General features: G+C 39.9%; 1 protein-coding gene across 3 annotated transcripts in view; it reads left to right on the top strand.

Moving 5' to 3' along the window:
* RFX8 (regulatory factor X8) overlaps window positions 1-14,894 on the top strand; it is a 34,009-nt gene that overhangs the window by 18,759 nt on the left and 356 nt on the right. For 2 of the 3 annotated variants that reach the window (XM_051806949.1, XM_051806947.1), the window contains 4 exons: window positions 3,977-4,133; window positions 5,664-5,758; window positions 6,877-6,991; window positions 10,781-11,068. In XM_051806949.1, the coding sequence (XP_051662909.1) occupies window positions 3,977-4,133; window positions 5,664-5,758; window positions 6,877-6,991; window positions 10,781-11,068 (655 nt within the window). Of the gene's footprint in view, window positions 1-3,976; window positions 4,134-5,663; window positions 5,759-6,876; window positions 6,992-10,780; window positions 14,874-14,894 lie in introns of those variants that run through there. The other variant, XM_051806946.1, reaches the window with a different exon arrangement.

Raw genomic sequence — 14,894 nt, 5'->3', positions numbered from 1 at the left:
GCAGCAGCAGCATGGGTGTTCTTAACTGACCATGGTCTAAATCATGCTCACCCTCCTACTCATCTCTTCCCACATCATTAAGTATGCTGACAGGACCTTTTCCTCCCTCTGGATTCTGCAAAAGCCTCTGAGATGTGGTCAGTGGTCCCCCATGGAGAGGAGAACACAGTAGCTGGAAGGATCAGATGACAATTTCCAGTATCTTCACTCATCCATGACAAAGTCAGTCAGACAGCACATGCTGGAGTTATTCTAAAGTTGGTTTTGTGCGACATCCTGACCACTCTCTCTGACAAGTGCTGCAGCAGCCTGCACAAGGGAGATCACTAACACACTGGCTGTGGAGAAGCTGCGTGGTCAGGGAGTAGGCCATGAAGTGTCTAAGGGCTCAAGATTCCAGCGTTCAGCTGGAAAAATCTTTTCCATCCTCTGCTTTAACAGTGTTAGAAAAGAGGGATGCAGGGTAGCCTCCTCTACCCTTTCCTCTTCAGGGTCTGGTCACTCAGATTGTCTTTTTTCCTTGTGAAGAAAAAGAGAAGAACCTCTCTAACAATTAATATTTCTGCCTGCTTTTTGCTCTGCAGTATCATTCTTCTCAGCTACAGAGGTGCCTTCAGAAGCTGCATTTTTAAACCTCTGAACATGGCAAAGTAAATCGTTTCATTCAGTGCTGCATTATCATGCAGGCCTGTACCCTTTCTGCAATAATTCTTCCATTGGTGTCCTTGGATCCTTCCAAACCCTTGGGTTTTGAGGCGGTCCAGGCCATGGCAGAAGAGGTAGTTCAGAAATAGGGAAGAAAGCAAAAGAGAACAGGTGGTATATTCTCTCCTTCAAACAACAAGGACAAAATTTCCCCAACATGCCACCTGACTTGAATCACTGTGTTGTCTCCCCACGATAAACAGAGGGAAGGAGGGAAGGAGAGAGAGAGAGAAAGGGGGGGAGGGGGAAGGGAGGTAGGAAGGAAGGAATGAAGGAAGGCTTCATCACCAGCAGAATAGAAAACACACACCCCTCTTACTTTTAAAAAAAATTAATAATGCACAAACATGCATAGGTGTGCTAACACAGGCAACAAGTTAACTTCTGTAAAGTGCTAAGCACTCAGAGTTTCCATCTACTGCAGCAGCCCTTGGAGATACTAATACCCGAAAAGTTTAGCTTTATGTGCTTCTAAACAGGGATTCTTATGCATTGAAGAACATGATCCAGCAAGATCACAAGTGTCAACTATTCCCAACCATTTGCATTTGATTTGCATGCTCAGAATTCACATCATCCTTCTTGTAATGGTAAGGGGCTGGTTGTAGCTTTTGAGTCTTCCCTCCCTATTCCTAATGTGCAGAAAAGCTGCAGAGAGTCAAAATTAGATTTATGCCCTCAAGATTTAGGGTAAGAGAATTGCAGCTAGTTGGGGAAATTCTCTAGCAGCAGCTTCTGGCTGCTCTACATCCCCTTTACACTGTTTAATCAGCACAAAGTGAGCACAGCAGACCCAAGAATCAGGGTCAAATCTACACTTACAGCTCTCACAAGTAAATGATATTTGTACCTTCTCTATAGCTTCTTCAAAATACAAGAGAAAAGCAAAGGAGTTCCACTGTACTTGATTATTAGTCCCATCATCAATTTAAAACCAGTAATTTCAATAAGTGAGACTGTGTAAGTCTTGTAAATGAGCATCTCTGTAGTCCTTCAGCAGTCACATAGCCTTGATGATAATTTCTGTTATAGATCTTGCCAAAGCCATGGGTGCTGGGCTCCAGTGAAACAGGGTAGGAAAGAAATACCAGTTCATAGCCTTCTGCAAATTGTGTCACCCTGTCCAAGGCACAAGATAGTGAGATGAACACCACAGGTGTTTAGACTTTTCAGCTTGTGAAAAATATGCAAGTGGTTCATGGGCAGGTGGATGTCCCTTAGAAAGACTGCTGAGTGGTTTAGTCAGTCAGACCCATCCTAGGCTTGTGTGGACTCGTATCCTGTTTCACACTGTTGCCCTCCTCAGATGCTCATGTCAAGTGGGTGTGAGTAGAGCAAGCAATAACTTCCTCCTCTCCCACTGTACTCTCCTGGCTTCCAGCAATCTGAGATTACAGCTAATATCCACATCATAGTATTAAATAGCTTGATTTTTGACATCACAACATCTTGGGGTAGTGAGTTCCAGGATTTGATTATTTGTTGTGTGAAAAAATACTTTATTATTAAAAAAATTTCTACTCTTCTTCATGCAATTCTCTCTGCAAATCTCCATCACATCCTTCCTTAGTTATTTCTGTCCAAATCTGAAGTTTATCTCCTCTTCTCACATAGGACTAATATGATATTTCTTATTACCCTGTCTAAAACACACCTGGGATTTCAACTAGAGACTTATGGTCAAAGCAGGTGAGAGTGCTTGTGGTGAGAAGTACTACAGAGGCACAGTGCAGCTGCAGCCTCCGAACAGTGTAACCACGCCATCCCTTGTAGAGTACTTTACAATAATTTAACCATCTGGTGAGAAAATTTGAACAATTTTGTCAGGGTCAGCATTCAAAAGAAAAAAAGTAAATTTCCCATCATGTGTAGATAAAACAGGCTGACAGCTGCTACCACCTGGACATGCAAAAGTAATTAGAGCATAAAAAGGTGTAAATTCCCTTTGAAAAAGGAATGTGAATAAGATGCTTGTCATTTCCTGGAGCTGATTCCTGCCTCTGGTAAGCTGTATTTAAGTGCTGTCATTTAGAAAATTATATCTAGTATAGTCCAACGGCTAAAGTGATAAATCTGCAGTGTTGGGGCATGGAGTCAGGTGCTAGCAGGGTACTGAAGAAGCTGCTCCTGGTAGTTCCCAGCCTTTGGATCATGTGTTCTTGTTGCAGGCTCTTCTTCTGACACTGAAAACTCCAAGTCAAATAAGAAAAATGCCTTTGTCTTTAACTTAGATGAAGGGGATTACTGAGTGAGAATCAGAATATTTTTAGTGTTTCAAAACAGTTAGCAGAATGACAAGATTGGAAATTGTATTTGCAAACAAACTGCATTCCCTGCTGCTTGTGGGGTCATGGTAAGCACCTGGTAAATGGGATTTGTTAAAATGTTTATGAATCGTGAAGTTTTCCTGAATTTTACAAAACTTTTTTTTTTCCTCTGGAAGGCACAACTGGACAAGGATTATTCATATAAAAGCCCAAAATCCAACAAAGGCTTTAGGATCTTACTAATTTCAGGACAGAAATGAGAGACCAAATGTATGGGTTAACAAAATTTAATGGATTTGGATTTAGTGTCCTTGACTGTTTTCATCATTTCATCAAGAATTTTAAGGAATACTATGTGATGTAAACAATTAATTAAAAAAAGATGAAGAGATGGGGATCAGATGTTAGTCTGAAAATTGTTTGTGATATCTATGTGAATAATACTTTTTGGGACAAATATGAAGACAGATTCATTCACAAATGGCTCATAAGCAGATAAATGGGATAAAATTCCAACTGATACTATTTTAACTAATAAACCTATTTCTAATGTCATTTTTACTCTCTCAAAGGTTTGGACAACTGGACAATTGAATTGAATTTGCCTTTGAATTTAATTGAAACATGTATTAAGGACAGGTAACATCGAGGGAAAGCTGTCCCTGATACACCATTCCATGCTTTAGACAAAATACTGTTATTTGGTGTAATTATAGTAACTCTAGGCAAAACCAATTGCCCAGGCAATTACCCAGATAATTCGAGCATGTTAGCCTTGTCTGCTTCATCGCAGACAACACAGAGTGTCATTGGAAAGAACAAAAATCTCTTGAAGACAACTTCTTATCTCCTTTGATCCTATACCCCCTGACTCCCAGTTTGGAGTCTGCTCATAGGAAGTCTAGTGTTGAGTAAGGGAAGCTCCCCTTTTTCAATTTCCTTATTTGGCTGACTTAAGGGCTTGAGAGAATGAAAGGCACTAACTGTTTTTTTATTCTCTACAGACAGTAAGAGCACTCTTGAACAACAACAGCACAGTCACTGTTCTGCGATCAGGCTTGCATGCTGTCTTCAACGAGCAATCTCTGGCTGTGACTAAAAACCTCTTCCGAGAGAAGTTTAGGAATCCAAAGAAGCGGCAGAAAAACATACAATTCAAATGTAATATTTTTTTGGGGTATATTTTGTCTATCCACTTAAGCACTTGCTTGCCATTGTTAAAGCTCCAGCATTTCCTCTTGCTCATTCATGGCATCTACTCTAATGGGAATTACTGTCTTGCTGTAACCCAAAGAGCTGGAAAAAAGCCAATAAAATTGAGAATGGATCACATGGTGTTATCCCCCTAACTCTAAAGGTCAAGAATTAAAGGCTGTCCGTTCTGACTCTCTCTGAAAGCTTTTTGTGGCAGTAGGAGTGGGATTTGTGTTACTGAGTTATGTATCTTCTAGAAAAAGGTTGGCAAGGAGGGATATTAATTTTTTCTTTTCTTTGACAGAAAAGATGTTTTCAATCATCGCATTTTACATTTTTCTCTGTTATTAATCAAAGCACATAAAATAATTTCTTATAGCTAGGTTTTAAAATACTGTATGCTGAACTGGACAAAGCCTTTCAGCTTTCATGTCATTTTGCTGTATTGTGGCCTGTGGGATCAACGTTGTACTGTAAACAATAAAATACTCAGTTTATATGCAGCCGTGACGTAATGTATGTGCCAGCTTAATGAAAAGGAAGAGAAACATAATGGCAAGTTAATTTTTAATTAATGGTCTACCATTTAAAATGTTAGCAAGAGATGGGCAAGTTGGACTAGGCTGTGTACAGAACTGACAGGGGGAAACCTCAGCTCTTTGTTCCTGCTCCGTCACTGACTTGTGCACTGACAAGGGATATGCCACAGACTTTCTGTGACTGCTTTCAGCAGGAATAATAATTTGCCTTCTTCACAGAGCAATCAGCAGAACCATTTCAATAATATTTGTATACATGTTAAAATCAAAACCACTGCACAGAACACTCTTATTACATTTTTCCATTACATTATCATGATCTTACTCTTTCCAAGGTGGATTTATTGCATTCTCTGTTTTCATTGCTTTTGCAAACTGTTATTTATAATAAGCAAGGTTTCACAGACTCTATACATGTGATTTCTTGAAAGAAGATATCTCAGTTAGAAGGATATAAACTCAGAGAGATGCACTTTCCCTTTTGGCATTAGGTGGTAGGTTCCAATCTTTTGAGGGATCAGCTGCACTGATATGTGGCAACATTATCTGTAATTCTGTTGGCCTATAGAATATTCTGCACTTAATGTTATTGTTTTAAAATTGTTTTCTCCCTTCAAGAGATGAACCAAGACTACTTTTTTTTTCTCAACCACAAAAAGTCTCAGATGCATATGTTAGTATTACCTATAACCAAATTCCAGCTTTTTCATTAGAAGTGCTTTTTCTTGTCACCTTTGCCATGATGACTAGGTCAGTGGAGTTATGGTGGAAATTGAAATCAGTCAGAATTCACGTTCATGTCCAAGTAGGGTACTATATATTAATCAAAATGCTAGAAACAGATGTCTTAATCTATTTTAAGGAAAAGATAAAAGAAAAAGAAAGCTAAAAAGTGCAGAAACAAACCAAAAGGCAAGCCAATCACTTCATGTAATGATCTCTCTTCTATATTTCACAGGTTTGAAAAACTTAATTTCTTTGCTGACATCTTCCACAGATATTCGAGATCTCCTGAGTTGTTTCTCTTCAGATCTTCAGACTTTTGTCATTAAGGTATAAAATTAATAATTTCAGTAAAGAAAGAGTGATCACATCATTTATCTTGCTACATGCTGACTGTCACTAGTCTGCAGGAGCTACATTGCACACTAGCAGCCTGAACAGACTGCAGATTTGCATAGATAGAATTTATGCATGCTGCAGAAAATGGAAAATTAATTGGCATACAAAAATTCCATCTGTGCAAACAACTACAAGCATATTTCTGCACATATATCCACTTAAGTGGTTTCAGTATCTGCTCTCATTTCATAGACACATATTATTGCAGTTGCTAATAAACCAAAATTCAAAAGTAATATGTTATTAAAAATGAAAAGAACCCTTCCTAATCCTGAAATCCTTGATTCACTAAACTGTTGGCTTTTAGCAGGTAGTAGGAGAGTGACAACTTCTAGTACAAAATCTCTAGCTCTTGTGAAACATTCAAATATGAACATCCTCACATATGTACCTTTTGATAGATTACCCATTCTACCATCCCTCTTCCTTCCCTGATTCAGAATTAGTAGTAGCTTGTATGCTGCATTGGGTTGGTTGCCAGGCCAGTTAACTTGGGTCTGGGTGACACTTAGAGTTGGGGTAATTTTTTTCCCTTTCTGAAGAAACAAAGTAAACTGTACTTATTTGACTTTTTTTCCCTTTTTAAATTAAGAAAGATACTTTGCAGTTCTGTGGTGCATTCATCTCACAGAACCCTCAGCTACCGCATGGGATGGTATAGAGAAGAAAGAGCAGGACTTTTCCTGGGGTTTCACAGTTATAAGGCAATAGAAAGGAAAAAAAATGTACTATGAGAGTAATTAAGCATAGGAAGAGATTGCCTGGAAAGGCTGTGGAATCTTTATTCAGGAGATATTTAGAATTTGATTGGACAAGTCCTGAACTAAGCTGGCCATGCTTTGGACAAGAGATCAGATTAGGTAATATCCAAAGATCTCTTTCAACCTCAGCTATTTTAGGATTCTAACAGAAAAAAATATTTGTTGCTTTTTCCACCTTGAAAAAACCTGAAAAACCTGAAACTATTTCCCAGTTTGTACAGTCTGCCACACAGTAAGGAATTCTTTTAATCTACTTTATCATAAACCAATTATTTTCTTTATCTACAGCCAAGCAGGAGTAAAGAGACATTTAAAAAGCAGGCATCAGATTTTATGTTGAAATGGAACCTCCTACTGAGCACTGTAGGCAAGATTCTGACCATCAACAGGACAGACAGTTTTGGTAAGTAGAATCTTTGTGAGTCTCATTTCATATGCCCCTTTCTGACCTGAGATAACAGAGGCAATAGATCTAAAAGTACCTAAAGGGGTTGACAAGAAAGCTGGAGAGGGCCTTTTCATAAGGGCATGTAGTGACAGGACAATGGGGATTGGCTTTAAACGGAGGGTAATATTAAATTAGATATTAGGAAGAAATTCTTTACTGTTAGGGTGGTCAGGCAGTGGAACAGATTGCCCAGAGAAGCTGTGGATACTCCACCCCAGAAGTTCAAGACCAGGCTGGATGGGGGTTTGAGCAACCTGATCCAGTGAAAGGTGTGTGGCAGAGGGGTTGGCACCAGATGGTCTTTAAGATCCCTTACAACCCAAACTATTCTCTGTTTCTGTGACTCCATGATTTTAACTGACGTAAATTCATGCTACTTAATAAAGTCATCCCTTCTTTCTACTCACTTCCTTCAATCCCCATTCTCCTGGTGATGTAGCTATAGACAGGTCAGGGAAATTAAATTATTAGTTTTTAACGAGACCAGTTGTCTGAGCAAAACTCTAGGATTAGCAGAAGGGAGGAGAGTAGGACCATGCAGCTGGAGATGGCAGGAAGGGCAGGACTCCCTCTTTTGGCAGAAGTCATAGTTTGTCTGTGGGGAAATGAAGAACAGCAGCCTGAAGTGAGAGCCTCTGCTCTCTCTCCATACCAGAGCTGCACACCGCAACAGAAGGGTGTGATGGAGAGCTGGGGTCACTAATATCCCAAAACCATAAACATTCCAGGTCTCTCAAGTGATAGCTCCAAGTCCTTCAAGTTCTTTCTATATATTACAGAAAGAGCTGCTCTACCAGAGTAGGTCACTGTGATAACTACTTGCCAAAAAGGCAGTTAGGTCATCTGACAACAGCTCCTTCCAAATGCTCTTTTTCCTTATGCCTTACACTGACCTGAATGTTTGCCTAGCCAGCAGCACACCTATTGAAGGTGTTAAATTGACTGAAAATAGTCACTCCTTTAGCTGGCTTAGTTTTCTCTCTGTTTTAGGGCTCTGAGCTGTCAAACATCAAATCCATAACACACCAGTGCAAGGCAGGAGAAGTGAAGGAACTGTGCAGTCATGTTCACTTGAAGTGATTTGAAGTGATACAACCATGTCTTAAATCAGTTCAGTCTCTACCCTAACTGCCTTTCTTGTAATTTGTCACACCTTTCAGAGGCTCCTCTCTATTATTCCTTCTGCAGAAATGCACCATCTCCTGTGAGAAGCATCTAATCCCAAACTCTATGAACCGCCATTTAGAATTTCAAAGCAGCACCTTCCTATTTTTAACTCTTCTTTTGGATGGGGCTTCACATAAATAGCCAAAGAAAATCTCATTATCTTATTTGAAATGCCCCTTCAAAACCGTACTTTCATGTGTTTCCTGCAAAGACATAATAAAGGGGCATTGTTAAGGTTGTTGCCTTATGTGTTCTTCAGTGTTCTTACCCCAATAATGCCTGTGTTTGTGCATCTATGAACACACCCTTCTTCTGCATCAAGCTGCTTGCTACCTTTTGCCTTATGTTTAGATTATAAACTGTCTTAAGCAGGATCAGAGTTTTGTTCTGTGTCTGCAAGGAACACAGAGCACAGTAGGGTCCCTTGTCCATCAGCTGCTGCATTACAATAATAATAAAATAATCAGTCATTTCTTCATCTCCAGAGGAGTTCTGCACAAAACTCTCTGATGTTACATGCAATATTCTTGGCAATGAGGAAGCTGGGAATTAATTCCAAGAACTGTACTGGAAGCATAATATTTATTGAAATTCCCCATGATGATGACATCCTCTTCCCTCCTTCCACTGCAAGAAGAGTTTCATGAATTGGCTCCTTGTTCTGCAGTTGTCAAAGGATGGGATGCAACAGATGAAGTGCATGTCTTCCTCTGCAGAGCCTTTCTTGAAGTAGTTACAATTTATATTTTCACCTCACTTACGACAGTCTTCCTACTATACTTAAATAACACTAAGATATAATTTATTCTCATATATGAGAGAGTTAAAAATGTTTTTTAATCTTTTGCTGTGATGCTCCAATAATTTGGTCATTATTATCCTCTTTCTTAATAACCCCAGTTCTTTAAGGTGTTGGGTTATTTGGTATAATGATGTCCCTTCTTTCACATGTTTCTATTCCATTAGGATACTGAGTTTTAGCAGACAGGCTGAAGCAGTTCTGTTAACAAGCCATCTGGTGTAAAAGTTCTCAGGGTCATTGCTTTTCAGAAATTTCTTAAATCTCAGCATTTCTTGCAGGCATGGTGGGCATCCTGCAAGTCAAACTATGTAGCATCCACACTGAGGACACACAATTATTTAGGGAAATGTGTGAGTGGCCAAATGCAGTGTGTCTCACACCCAAAATAAACCACATACTAGTAACCAAAACCAAACTTACTTCTGACTCAATCTCTTGCCTTGGAGTTTGCCACATCCAGCACACATAATATACTGACATACTTACACCTCAGAATTTAGAATTGACCTTTACCCTTTTCCAGCCCAGCCCAGCCTCCACATGGGTGATGCCTAAGCGCAGTTGGAGGAACTGTGCAGTTACCCCTGCTGAAAGGCAGCACAGAGCAAGTGTGGAGCCGCAGTCAGGGATACTGGGACCTCTACAGCTTCTTCAGCTCCACCTCCTCTCCAGCAATTGTGCCTCTACATACTTCCCTCACAGAGTTTCATGTCAGCTCACACACCTCTGTTTCCTTACTGGTCTACCTTTCAAGGCATTCCAAGCCACGAGGTCTGGATAGTGACCTGTGCATTCTTCCTTTTCAAGCAAGCTGCTTCAACCTAGTCCCTCTTGAAAACTGTGTCCCTCTGTATTATCCCAAGGGAAAACTGGAGTGGTAGCTTTGGTTTCATGCTTACTCTTATTGAATATGTTGAAAACACCTGAAACACTGATAGAAACACTCTTGGAATACTAGTGTCAGGTCTGTATACTTTCAACTCCAACTATAAAAATCCCTTTCCATAGGTAAACAAGTGCTTCCACCTACTTTGCTATAGTTTAAAGATCCCCAAAAGGATGAACAGCAGAAGCAGCAGCTTCTCAGACACATATTTCAAATTTTTCATTTTTAAAGCTCTATAAACCTTGGCTGTTCATATATATTGTGGTACTTCCTTGTTGATGTCCATGTAAACTTGTTTGTGGGATGCAGAGGTTATGAATTACTTCATGAATTCCTACACAGATTTATGGCATGGAAGAAGATCTAATTTTTACTGTAAGGGCTTCCAGTCAAGGTATGATTCAAATGTCAATGGCCTCAGTGAGTCTCTCTTGGCTTTTAGCAGTTATGGCTCAGGCTGCAAGGTAGGCGTAGGCCATTTAATGTCATAAATACAAGACATACAAACGTCTGTAGGAGGTTTTGCTTGGGAAGAGGTGGAATGATTTATCTGTCTGAGGGAAGAATGGGAATGATACGTTGTTATTGATAAGCCTTGTAGTAGAAGTGAATGTGGGGGAAAAACTTGAACGGGAAAGTGAATGAACACAAATACACTTTCCTCACTAAGTTAAATAAGGGAAAAAGCTTTTGCTTATGTTTAAAATCTCCAGTTGGTGCCTCTTTTGCCGTGATATCTGAAAGTACGTAATTTTGTAAGTCCTGTTAAATGAGTGCTGCTACTTTATCTAGCCCATTACTATAACAAAGCCCTTCAAAAAAGAACATGTCATAAAGATAAGCAAATTAAAAGGTTGTCATAATTATCTTTGTTTTTCTTTAAAACTAGGATCCTGGCTTTTGTTGAATTTGCTACTCGTTGATTTTGCGGCTCACGTTTTCCAGACCTATATAGAGGAGGAGAAAGAAGATGGAAATTCCTTGGTTGCAAAGCAAAATGAGGTCCCTGTTCTGTGTGTTTATGAGCCCAACCATCTCTCAGCCTGTTTTGCAGAGGATCAGCCTCAAGCCAATGCTCCACAGACAGCTCTCGTGATGCAGAACCAGAATAACTTTGGATTAAGCAATATTTTCCAGAGTTCTGAGTTGTTTGGTGAACACAGCCACTGTCAGCAAGGTGAAATTAACATTAACTTAAAAGAAAACTATGACAAAAACCCAGTTATAAATTGGGTAGATTAGGAGAAATTGGGAGGGCTGTGTTTGGTTGGGGGTTTTTATCTGTGTAAAGTAGAACTAATGAAATCCAGGTTTTCATGGAGCTGTGTCCGATGTCACTGGAAACTGTAGTCATAAAGCATCCTTCACACCTCACACCCATCCCACAATCCTATCAAGGGATTGTAATCTCCACACCACCCACCTCTTCAGTACCACAGTTCCCTGATCTCTCCTTAGGTTTCCAGCAGACCTCTGGTATTCCATCAGATTCCCCAGGCATTGTCTAAGGAAGAGCCATACTGTTCAGGTGGGCTGGGAGCAGGCTGTGGGCTAGCTGACAAAATGGGCTGCATGTATTTATGGATCAGAAGAGAGAGGGCACGGTGTGGTCTTTTCTCACTGTTGGAAGCAACGAGAGCACACTGTCTGCTTTCCAGTTATCTGTTAATTTTATCAAAAGATGCAGAAAAATTAAATCCTTGAGACCTTTCTCTCCACCAGACTTCCTTGCAGTCAGTCCGCTGCTCCAAACTTACTAGCATAAAGTAAGGCATACAGGTAGAAAACAAGATAGACTTTGAGTCTTCTACAAGGCTAAAATATAGGGACATATGGGAACGTAGACCAAGTCTCTGTGCTTAATGCAAGCGATGAATTAGACATTCAGATGTTTTCAGATTTGTCTTCCATGCAGTAACATGGAAGAGAAATTTAAGACACTATCTTAAATCTCAGAGAACACTGTGTTTTCCAGAAAACTGTGAAGGACAAATGTTAATGGCACCAAGACTCACAAAGAAAATTACATTTTTGGGGCAACCCTGCTACAGTTATTTTAATCCCAAGAGGTATTCAGTTTCCATATACTAGGACCAGGAGTGGAAACTGACTGTTTTAAAAACATCTTTATTAGTTATAACAACCCTTAGGGGACCCTAATTTCTTAAATGTAGGATATGCTAAGACTAGCTCAGCAATAAAAGTTGGAGGGGAGAAAGCAGGTACGAAGGGGACAAACTAAGAATGATTTATACATGTGATGGGCATGTTTGACAGATTTTGTAATTTTTCAAATGTAAAATAATAACCCACCCTGTCATACCACCTTATAGTCAAAAACCAAACTGAGCTGAGTGCCAGCTATTAGCAGGAGAGCTCTAAATCACTGATGATCAGAAATGAGGAAATAAACCACTAGAAATCTCATTCAATATCTGCCCTGCTTCCTATGCTCTTCACTGTGCTGCCCACATGGGCTTTTGTATGGCCTCCTATGGCCATTTCAATGCTTTTTGCAGGTATTTGAACAAGACACAGACAAGGGTTTGACCCAGGTTTGGTCTGTGTAAGTGATGTGCCTATAAATATGCCTATCAGCTTTGCATGTTTCATACCTGATTGCAAGAACAGAGCGAGGCTGATTAGAATGAGGGATGAGAGGTGTCAGAATAAGAGAGGAAGGGTATAAAATGTGAAATGAGGAGTAGGACAACTTGAAAGAAGTTATGGATGAGGAAAGGACACAGTGAAGGATTGAGTGTAAAAAATGTTTAGAGATTAAAGAAGCCAACAGATGATAGATTCTACCAGTCCACATGCAAGATGCTGATAATGGTGAGATGAAAAAGAGATTCTGGTAAGAGCTTGTTGATGTTGTGGTTCAACTTTTTGAGGGAGCTGAAAAACTTCAAACTGCAGCTCAAAAGAGCTTCAGGGTCTGTGATAGAGTGAGTGAGCATTTCTGCCCACTTGGGTTCTTCAGACAGGTGTTAGCTCCCACCTCAACCATTGCAGATTCCTTCTTTTTGTGTGTCAATACTAATTCCATAGGTTGATAAAAAACACAGCTGCCAAAAGCATCTCCATCACCCACCACTTTGTTTGTATGGCCACCTCTGTAGATCCTCTGAGTAGATTCCCATTACACGAGAATTTTTGTTCTGTGACTTTTGATCACCATCATCATCATGCTCCCAAGCAACCATCTCCCAAGCATCCCTGCTCCTGACTAATACCCCTTCGGCCACAGCCCATTCTATTGGGTATCTAAAGCCTCAGTAGCCTTAGCAGCATCCACCAGACACACTGTTGTTTCCTGGACTGCATTTCTGCTGCCTAACATATTGCTCTGTGCATCACGGGTTCGTTTCATAATTTTTGCTTCACCTCATACAGCCTCAGCAGCTCTCCGCAACCCACTGGTCAGTTCCCAGCCTCTACTCCATTCACTGCCAACAACACCAACCTCCATAGCATTTTAATCTTGTCCCACAAGGCATTTCTATGCCATCTCTACAGTCTGTCGTGCTGGGGGAAAAAACCCAGTCTGCTCATTGTACCTCCACCCTCACCTCATTGAAATTAGTGCTAACCACTTAGTTGTGCTATAAAACCCTGGAAAAACAAGAGGGAGGACTGGAAACAGAAATCAGAAAAGAATCTCCCAACCTTACCCTGTTATCAGCAGCACCAATATGTGTCTGTGGATTAGCAGCTCACTTCATGATTTTTTACTTGTCACCTTAATTCTTTCTCTTCCTTCCCCATCTGTTTTTGGTTTTCCTTTCCTAGTTCATGCTGAATATAAATTACACTCCTCAGCAGAGAGACTATATTTTTCCATTTATTTTGAATAGTGCAGCACATTTCTGAATCTTATTTTTAAATATAGTTTGAAGCATGAAAATAATTGTTAATAATTTTGAAGAGAGAATACATTCGAAGTTGGTGGCATCTCCCAACGAAAACATTGGGTTTATATGAAAAAATGTAGAGGGCGGGGAGTGAGACAACAGAAGATTTGTACACACTGGCTTAGAGGGAAGTGTGGCAGATGAAATGCTATATAGCCAAACACACATAATATGAACTAAGAATTGATGAAACCAGTGGCAGTAACGGAGATGTTTTGAGCGAGCCATAATCTATAAAACTGCAGCTCAGAGAGCATTGGCCTGATCTTTGTTCCTTATCACAGAGCTTGCAGTTGCTTTCTTTCAGCACAAATAACATTTTTTCATCTAGAAAATCCCATTCTAGGTTTCTGCACTTTGTTCACTTGTTACCAAATTAAAATCCTATTAAACTTCACACCTGCAGCGGGTTTATCTGCAGAGCACTGTGCTGTAGCTTTTAATCCAATTCCACACCTTAGTAACATAAAATATACTGCAAATCAGGGCACGAGGAGACCGAGGGTATGCTATTCCTAGCTCTGTTAGCAGAGAGCAAATCAAACACTTTGATTTGATAAAAAGGGAGAAAAAAATAGGACATAGTTAACTATTTGACATATAGGAACGGTAAGTGTTCATCTGAGTGGTCTGTATAAGCCAGGATACAGAGATCAAGCGAAATCATTAACTAAAATTATCAAAAAACTAGGGCAAAAACATGACCCTAATTGAATTCAGTGTCAAAACTTCTGCTGATTTTAAGAAAGCCAGAATTTCAGCATGAAAAAGCAGGTCCTGTGAGGACAGAGACAGGCTGAAACTATTTGTTTTGAAAGTGAATAGAAGGGCTCATAGCAGAAACGCAAAGTGTGAATGACATATTAGAAGTGAATGTGGCCTCCTGTCAGACCTTTGCCTACCTATGAGGAACCCCAATGTGTGCCTTCTCTTGTTGGATTTATTGATGTAAAATAAGGCTTGGCATCTATAAAATCCCTTGGGTTAAACTGGAAAGAATAGAGAAGTTGTTTTTTGTTTGATGAAGGGAGAAACTTACGATTTACAGTTCCTATTGCCAAAATATTTCCATGTTTCTTTTCTAATTTT

Source organism: Manacus candei, unplaced genomic scaffold (genome assembly GCF_025592945.1).
Source record: "Manacus candei isolate 608988 ecotype Guabito, Panama unplaced genomic scaffold, ASM2559294v1 h1tg000069l, whole genome shotgun sequence".
Classification (NCBI taxonomy): Eukaryota; Metazoa; Chordata; class Aves; order Passeriformes; family Pipridae; genus Manacus; species Manacus candei.
This window is presented reverse-complemented; position numbering and strand designations above follow the sequence as displayed.